We start from the raw sequence: 9,121 nt of genomic DNA on the forward strand, positions 1-9,121 counted from the left end.
GGTGTATATGACCCAAGCCTCTCCTGTAGTGTATAAACAGCAGTCCTAGCGTTTCCCATGTGATGTAAATACAGCAGTCACAGCCTCTCCAATTTGATGCATATACCGCATGTGACAACACAGCTTATAATCTTAATCAGACGATTAGATTTGTGAAGCCAAGAGAAATACATTTACGAGTCAACACAAAGATAATAGTGTATGTGTATTTCTGTGGCTGGTCGAGAAGGTCATACTATTTGTATAACCCTGTGTTATCTGAGTAGAGTTGCGCCCACAGAAGTCCCCGGGTCTTCACATATTGGTGACAGCGGTGGGATACTACTCAGCCCAGCAGAGCTGGGGGAGCTGCAGGGGGCTGGTGTTAGCACACAACGTCCAGGGGCTCCACAATCAGGAAGGCATAGAGACAGACCCAGCGGACAATAGGTGAGGCATACACAGCGGGTTTCTGATGCTACCATGTCCAACCTCCACCAGCCCGGCCTTGGGAGGAGGACCGGAGAGGATATACAGCAGCAACAAGAAATAGCAACTACAGGGGCTGTGCCAGCTTCAACGGATTGAATACCAGGCCACCGACACTCATCAGATTTAATCCAGGAACCACAGGATGCAGAGGACGGCATGTGTGGATGCAATGGATACCAGTCTGTTCTCGTCAATTACGTGTGGAGTTTATTCGCAAGGAAGACATGGAATATGCTCTGAGGAAACTGGATGATGCAAAGTTTTGTTCTCAGGAAGGTGAAAGCTCTTACATTCGTGTCTGTGCTTAAAGACATTGGAGAAGGATGATTGGGATCCTGTCATGTCTGGCTGATTAAGATGGGGGAGCAATGTCAGGCTGATTAAGATAGGGGAGCAATGTGAGGATACAGCCTATAATATTAATCAGTCAGATGATTCGATTTGTGAAGCCAGGAGAAATACACTATTATCTTTAATGTTGACTTGTAAGGCTATGTGCCCACAATGCAGAAATGCTGCAGATTTTTTCCTGAGCGTTTCTGCATCTCCCTGGCAGAAAAAACACGTGCGGATTGTACGTGCGGATTGTACATGCGTTTTTCCAGCCAGGGACATGCGGATGTGAACCGTTCTTCACTTGCATTTCCGCATGCGGGTTGACAAGCGCTTTCCAAGCGCTTTTAGCATCACTTGGAAAGTGTTTGTCAACTTGGTCACACTATATAAATCCATGCAACCGTCAACCGGCAACCGGCATATATAGTGTGACCGAAAGAATGGTAAAAAATAAATCTATACTTACCTTCTGACGACCCCCCGAGTCTTTATTCGCTCCGTCCTGGCTTGCCAGCAGCTCGCGGTACACTGAAGGACCTGCCGTCACATGACTATGACGTCAGCGCAGGTCCTTCAGTTCACCGCGAGCTGCCGGCAAGCGAAGACAAGCGCACCGGGGGTCATCAGAAGGTAAGTATAATGTATATTTTTTATTTTATTCTTCTTTTTACAGGTACTATGGTACCCGGGTCTGGAGGAGAGTCTCCTGTCCTCCACACCCGGGTACCATCCACACATTGAAACGCATGGATTCCGCATGTACAGATCCAGTGATGCGGAATCCATGTGTTCCAATGCAAGTCAATGGCGGCGAAAACGCTGCGCTTCCACAAAATAATTGGTAGTGCTGCGGATTTTTACGCAATGATAATCCGCAGCATGTGCACAGGACATGCGGATTATCATTGGGGAACATGGCAGACATTCTACCATGAGTATTTTAAGCGCTTCTGCAGCGGAATTGCGAATGCGGAAATGCTTAAAAAACGCATCATGAGCACACATCCTTAATGTATGTGTATTTCTGTGGCTGGTCAAGAAGGTCATACTATTTATATAACTCTGTGTTGTTCGAGTAGTATTAAGCCCATGGAAGACCCCGGGTCTTCACACAGCAGTCATAGCATCTCCCATGTGAGGAATATACAGCAGTCCTTGCGTCTCCTATGTGGTGTACCGTATTTTTCGGACTATAAGACGCACCGGACAATTAGGCGCACCCCAAATATAGGGGTGGAAAATAGAAAAAAATATTTTTTATAAGATGGGGGGTCCATCTTATAGTCTGAATAGGTACGGTATCTTACTTGTGGGGCGTTGGAGCGAGGGTCACAGGAGGCGGGGTCCCTCAGGAAGCCGGCGGCTGCAGCAGAAGAGGTGAGATGCTGTGGAGCCTGTGCCAGGCCGGGACATTTGCCTGGCTTGGGCCCTTAGCCTGGCTGTTCCCTGTGCTGGGGCCCTTAGCCTGGCCGGTTCCTGTGCTGGGGCCTGTGGCTGAGGCCAGGGCCTGGGGCAGGGGCCGAGGCCTGTGGCCGGGCTGTGAGCGGCATACAGGAAAATGACCGCCGGAGCTATCGGTGTGCGCATGCGCCAGCTCGGGAGGCCATTTTCCTGTAGATCACAGCTCTAGGAAGATAGCCGCGCACACCGGAAAGCTGCGCAGGCCACTCTGCTTCGCGGCCCGACGCCTCTCACAGCCCGACACCGGCCCCAGCACCGGCCAGGCACAGGTCCCAGCCCCAGCCGCTCTCTGCCTCACCACTGATGCCACCACAGCCGCGTTCCTGTAGTAGGGAGGGCCCTGCGATCCCGCTTCACCACCACCGCAGGTAATGTTCGGACCATAAGACGCACCCCCCATTTTCCTCCCAAATTTGGGGGGAAAAAAGTGCGTCTTATGGTCCGAAAAATTCAGTATATACAGCAGTCCCAGCGGTTCCTGTGAGATGTATATACAGCAGTCCCAGCGTCTCCTATGTGATGTACATACAGCAGTCCCAGCATCTCCTATGTGATGTATATATAGCAGTCCCAGCATCTCCTATGTGATGTATATACAGCAGTCCCAGCATCTCCTATGTGATGTATATACAGCAGTCCCAGCATCTCCTATGTGATGTACATACAGCAGTCCCAGCATCTCCTATGTGATGTACAGTACAGACCAAAAGTTTGGACACACCTCATTTAAAGATTTTTCTGTATTTTCATGACTATGAAAATTGTACATTCACACTGAAGGCATCAAAACTATGAATTACCACATGTGGAATTATATACTTAACAAAAAAGTGTGAAACAACTGAAAATATGTCTTATGCAACTGCACTTGGGGACACTTTCAAAGTTTGCCCAATTTTTCGGACTGACTGACCTTCATTTCTTAAAGTAATGATGGCCACTGGTTTTTCTTTACTTAGCTGCTTTTTTGTTGCCATAATACAAATTCTAACAGTCTATTCAGTAGGACTATCAGCTGTGTATCCACCAGACTTCTGCACAACACAACTGATGGTCCCAACCCCATTTATAAGGCAAGAAATCCCACTTATTAAACCTGACAGGGCACACCTGTGAAGTGAAGACCATTTCCGGTGACTACCTCTTGAAGCTCATCAAGAGGATGCCAAGAGTGTGCAAAGCAGTCATCAAAGCAAAAGGTGGCTACTGTGAAGACCCTAGAATATAAGACATATTTTCAGTTGTTTCACACTTTTTTGTTAAGTATATAATTCCACATGTGGTAATTCATAGTTTTGATGCCTTCAGTGTGAATGTACAATTTTCATAATACAGAAAAATCTTTAAATGAGAAGGTGTGTCCAAACTTTTGGTCTGTACTGTATATACAGCAGTCCCAGCGTCTCCTGTTATGTATATACAGCAGTCCCAGCGTCTCCTATGTGATGTATATACAGCAGTCCCAGCGTCTCCTATGTGATGTATATACAGCAGTCCCAGAGTCTCCTATGTGATGTATATACAGCAGTCCCAGAGTCTCCTATGTGATGTATATACAGCAGTCCCAGAGTCTCCTATGTGATGTATATACAACAGTCCCAGCATCTCCTATGTGATGTATATACAGCAGTCCCAGCATCTCCTATGTGATGTATATACAACAGTCCCAGCATCTCCTATGTGATGTATATACAACAGTCCCAGCATCTCCTATGTGATGTATATACAGCAGTCCCAGCATCTCCTATGTGATGTATATACAGCAGTCCCAGCATCTCCTATGTGATGTATATACAGCGGTCCCAGCATCTCCTATGTGATGTATATACAGCGGTCCCAGCATCTCCTATGTGATGTAGATACAGCGGTCCCAGCATCTCCTATGTGATGTAGATACAGCAGTCCCAGCATCACCTATGTGATGTAGATACAGCAGTCCCAGCATCTCCTATGTGATGTATATACAGCAGTCCCAGCATCTCCTATGTGATGTAGATACAGCAGTCCCAGCATCTCCTATGTGATGTAGATACAGCAGTCCCAGCATCTCCTATGTGATGTAGATACAGCAGTCCCAGCATCTATGTGATGTAGATACAGCAGTCCCAGCATCTCCTATGTGATGTAGATACAGCAGTCCCAGCATCTCCTATGTGATGTATATACAGCAGTCCCAGCATCTCCTATGTGATGTATATACAGCAGTCCCAGCATCTCCTATGTGATGTAGATACAGCAGTCTCAGCATCTCCTATGTGATGTACATGCTTTACAAAACTTGTTATCACAAAGAGTTCTCTGCGCTACGGACCGATGGAAACCTGGAAAAGCAGTCGTAAGATAACCATGCAGAATATCCGCTAAGCTCACAGCCGCCCCAGAGAGAAGCCGCTCCGACCACCACATTAGCGCTGAGTTCTGTGAATTTTTGATGAAACATAGTAGGGGCATTTTCAAGGTGATGATTTTGTGCGGCCCTTGAATGATGGTCTAAGGGGTAACGTTTCACCTTGTGGAGAGTGACATGCCAGGCCTGCCAGTGTGAGGACACCTATAGGCCATGCATTGCTCCTCCGGGGCCTCTAATACAGACAAATCAGATCTTATACTTTGCACTGCTGAGAGGCAACATCACGAAACACGGGTCTGCAAAGAGAGATTATTGTTTGGCTTTTATCCTAAGTCACATGACAGTGAGGGGCTGACACTGGGATTAGGATTCCTACTTCCAATAGGTGGCGCTACAGTTCTCGTCCTCTGCCTCACTGATAAATGAAGAGTCGTCTAAAAAATGTCCTGAAGTGGCCGAAATAAGTGGTCGGAAGAGTCATAAAGATCCTCCTGTCACTGAGACACTAGACCAGAACGACAGGGGAAGGGGGTATTACTACAAAAGAGGATGGTGGGAGTAGTCCTGTGTGATGTTATTATACAGGATATTACTATATAATATACAGGGATGACCCCCAGCAGCCTCTATAGTGATGATGATGGAGGGAGTAGTCCTGTGTGATGTTATTATACAGGATATTACTATATAATATACAGGGATGACCCCCAGCAGCCTCTATAGTGATGATGATGGAGGGAGTAGTCCTGTGTGATGTTATTATACAGGATATTACTATATAATATACAGGGATGACCCCCAGCAGCCTCTATAGTGATGATGATGGAGGGAGTAGTCCTGTGTGATGTTATTATACAGGATATTACTATATAATATACAGGGATGACTCCCAGCAGCCTCTATAGTGATGATGATGGAGGAGTAGTCCTGTGTGATGTTATTATACAGGATATTACTATATAATATACAGGGATGACCCCCAGCAGCCTCTATAGTGATGATGATGGGGGGAGTAGTCCTGTGTTATGTTATTATACAGGATATTACTATATAATATACAGGGATGACCCCCAGCAGCCTCTATAGTGATGATGATGGAGGGAGTAGTCCTGTGTGATGTTATTATACAGGATATTACTATATAATATACAGGGATGACCCCCAGCAGCCTCTATAGTGATGATGATGGAGGAGTAGTCCTGTGTGATGTTATTATACAGGATATTACTATATAATATACAGGGATGACCCCCAGCAGCCTCTATAGTGATGATGATGGGAGGAGTAGTCCTGTGTGATGTTATTATACAGGATATTACTATATAATATACAGGGATGACCCCCAGCAGCCTCTATAGTGATGATGATGGAGGGAGTAGTCCTGTGTGATGTTATTATACAGGATATTACTATATAATATACAGGGATGACCCCCAGCAGCCTCTATAGTGATGATGATGGGAGGAGTAGTCCTGTGTGATGTTATTATACAGGATATTACTATATAATATACAGGGATGACCCCCAGCAGCCTCTATAGTGATGATGATGGGGGGAGTAGTCCTGTGTGATGTTATTATACAGGATATTACTATATAATATACAGGGATGACTCCCAGCAGCCTCTATAGTGATGATGATTGGGGGAGTAGTCCTGTGTGATGTTATTATACAGGATATTACTATATAATATACAGGGATGACTCCCAGCAGCCTCTATAGTGATGATGATGGAGGAGTAGTCCTGTGTGATGTTATTATACAGGATATTACTATATAATATACAGGGATGACCCCCAGCAGCCTCTATAGTGATGATGATGGGAGGAGTAGTCCTGTGTGATGTTATTATACAGGATATTACTATATAATATACAGGGATGACCCCCAGCAGCCTCTATAGTGATGATGATGGGAGGAGTAGTCCTGTGTGATGTTATTATACAGGATATTACTATATAATATACAGGGATGACTCCCAGCAGCCTCTATAGTGATGATGATGGAGGAGTAGTCCTGTGTGATGTTATTATACAGGATATTACTATATAATATACAGGGATGACCCCCAGCAGCCTCTATAGTGATGATGATGGAGGAGTAGTCCTGTGTGATGTTATTATACAGGATATTACTATATAATATACAGGGATGACCCCCAGCAGCCTCTATAGTGATGATGATGGAGGAGTAGTCCTGTGTGATGTTATTATACAGGATATTACTATATAATATACAGGGATGACTCCCAGCAGCCTCTATAGTGATGATGATGGGGGAGTAGTCCTGTGTGATGTTATTATACAGGATATTACTATATAATATACAGGGATGACCCCCAGCAGCCTCTATAGTGATGATGATGGGAGGAGTAGTCCTGTGTGATGTTATTATACAGGATATTACTATATAATATACAGGGATGACCCCCAGCAGCCTCTATAGTGATGATGATGGAGGGAGTAGTCCTGTGTGATGTTATTATACAGGATATTACTATATAATATACAGGGATGACCCCCAGCAGCCTCTATAGTGATGATGATGGAGGAGTAGTCCTGTGTGATGTTATTATACAGGATATTACTATATAATATACAGGGATGACCCCCAGCAGCCTCTATAGTGATGATGATGATGGGGGAGTAGTCCTGTGTGATGTTATTATACAGGATATTACTATATAATATACAGGGATGACCCCCAGCAGCCTCTATAGTGATGATGATGGAGGAGTAGTCCTGTGTGATGTTATTATACAGGATATTACTATATAATATACAGGGATGACCCCCAGCAGCCTCTATAGTGATGATGATGGAGGAGTAGTCCTGTGTGATGTTATTATACAGGATCTTTCCCCTCCCCCTCCTATAATAACCTCTGGCTCCTCCCACTCTCGGTACATATCTATATACATGCAGTAATATCTGACCTGTAGCAGCCAGACAGGCGGCGGTGATGATCGGCAGCAGCGGCACTCTGATACCGGAGCTTCCTCCTCCCGGCGGCCTCATTGTTCTACCGGGAGCAACGGAGCCCCGCCCACCTCTGCAGTCAAGTGACGTCACCGGGCGGGATATCGTCTGATTGGCTGAAAGGAGAGATCTGATCTCAGGGAAATAACAGATCCAAAGAGATCACTGATCACAGTGATCACACATCACTGATCACACACATCACTGATCACACACACACATCACTGATCACACACATCACATCACTGATCACACACATCACTGATCACACACACACATCACTGATCACACACACATCACTGATCACACACACACATCACTGATCACACACACACATCACTGATCACACACATCACTGATCACACACATCACTGATCACACACATCACTGATCACACACACATCACTGATCACACACATCACTGATCACACACACACATCACTGATCACACACACATCACTGATCACACACACATCACTGATCACACACACATCACTGATCACACACACACATCACTGATCACACACACATCACTGATCCCACACACATCACTGATCACACACATCACTGATCACACACACATCACTGATCACACACACATCACTGATCACACACACACATCACTGATCACACACACACATCACTGATCACACACACACATCACTGATCACACACATCACTGATCACACACACATCACTGATCACACACACATCACTGATCACACACACATCACTGATCACACACACATCACTGATCACACACACACATCACTGATCACACACACACATCACTGATCACACACACATCACTGATCACACACACATTACTGATCACACACACATCACTGATCACACACACACATCACTGATCACACACATCACTGATCACACACACACACATCACTGATCACACACATCACATCACTGATCACACACATCACTGATCACACACATCACTGATCACACACACATCACTGATCACACACACATCACTGATCACACACACATCACTGATCACACACATCACTGATCACACACACATCACTGATCACACATCACTGATCACACACACATCACTGATCACACACACATCACTGATCACACACATCACTGATCACACACATCACTGATCACACACACACATCACTGATCACACACACACATCACTGATTACACACAGCACTGATCACACACACATCACTGATCACACACATCACTGATCACACACACACATCACTGATCACACACATCACTGATCACACACACACACATCACTGATCACACACATCACATCACTGATCACACACACACATCACTGATCACACACATCACATCACTGATCACACACACATCACTGATCACACACATCACTGATCACACACACACATCACTGATCACACACACACATCACTGATCACACACACACATCACTGATCACACACACATCACTGATCACACACACATCACTGATCACACACACACATCACTGATCACACACACACATCACTGATCACACACACATCAC

General features: G+C 45.3%; 1 protein-coding gene across 2 annotated transcripts in view; it reads right to left on the reverse strand.

Moving 5' to 3' along the window:
* TMEM8B (transmembrane protein 8B) overlaps nt 1–7,675 on the reverse strand; it is a 61,328-nt gene extending 53,653 nt beyond the window's left edge. For both annotated transcript variants that reach the window (XM_073684333.1, XM_073684342.1), the window contains exon 1: nt 7,554–7,675. In XM_073684333.1, coding sequence (XP_073540434.1) covers nt 7,554–7,635 — 82 coding nt within the window. In that variant the 5' untranslated portion in view covers nt 7,636–7,675. The remainder of the gene's footprint in view (nt 1–7,553) is intronic.
* Nucleotides 7,676–9,121: the final 1,446 nt, after the last annotated feature.

Source organism: Phyllobates terribilis, unplaced genomic scaffold (assembly GCF_046119375.1).
Source record: "Phyllobates terribilis strain yellow unplaced genomic scaffold, ASM4611937v1 Scaffold_1__5_contigs__length_1240528914, whole genome shotgun sequence".
Classification (NCBI taxonomy): domain Eukaryota; kingdom Metazoa; phylum Chordata; class Amphibia; order Anura; family Dendrobatidae; genus Phyllobates; species Phyllobates terribilis.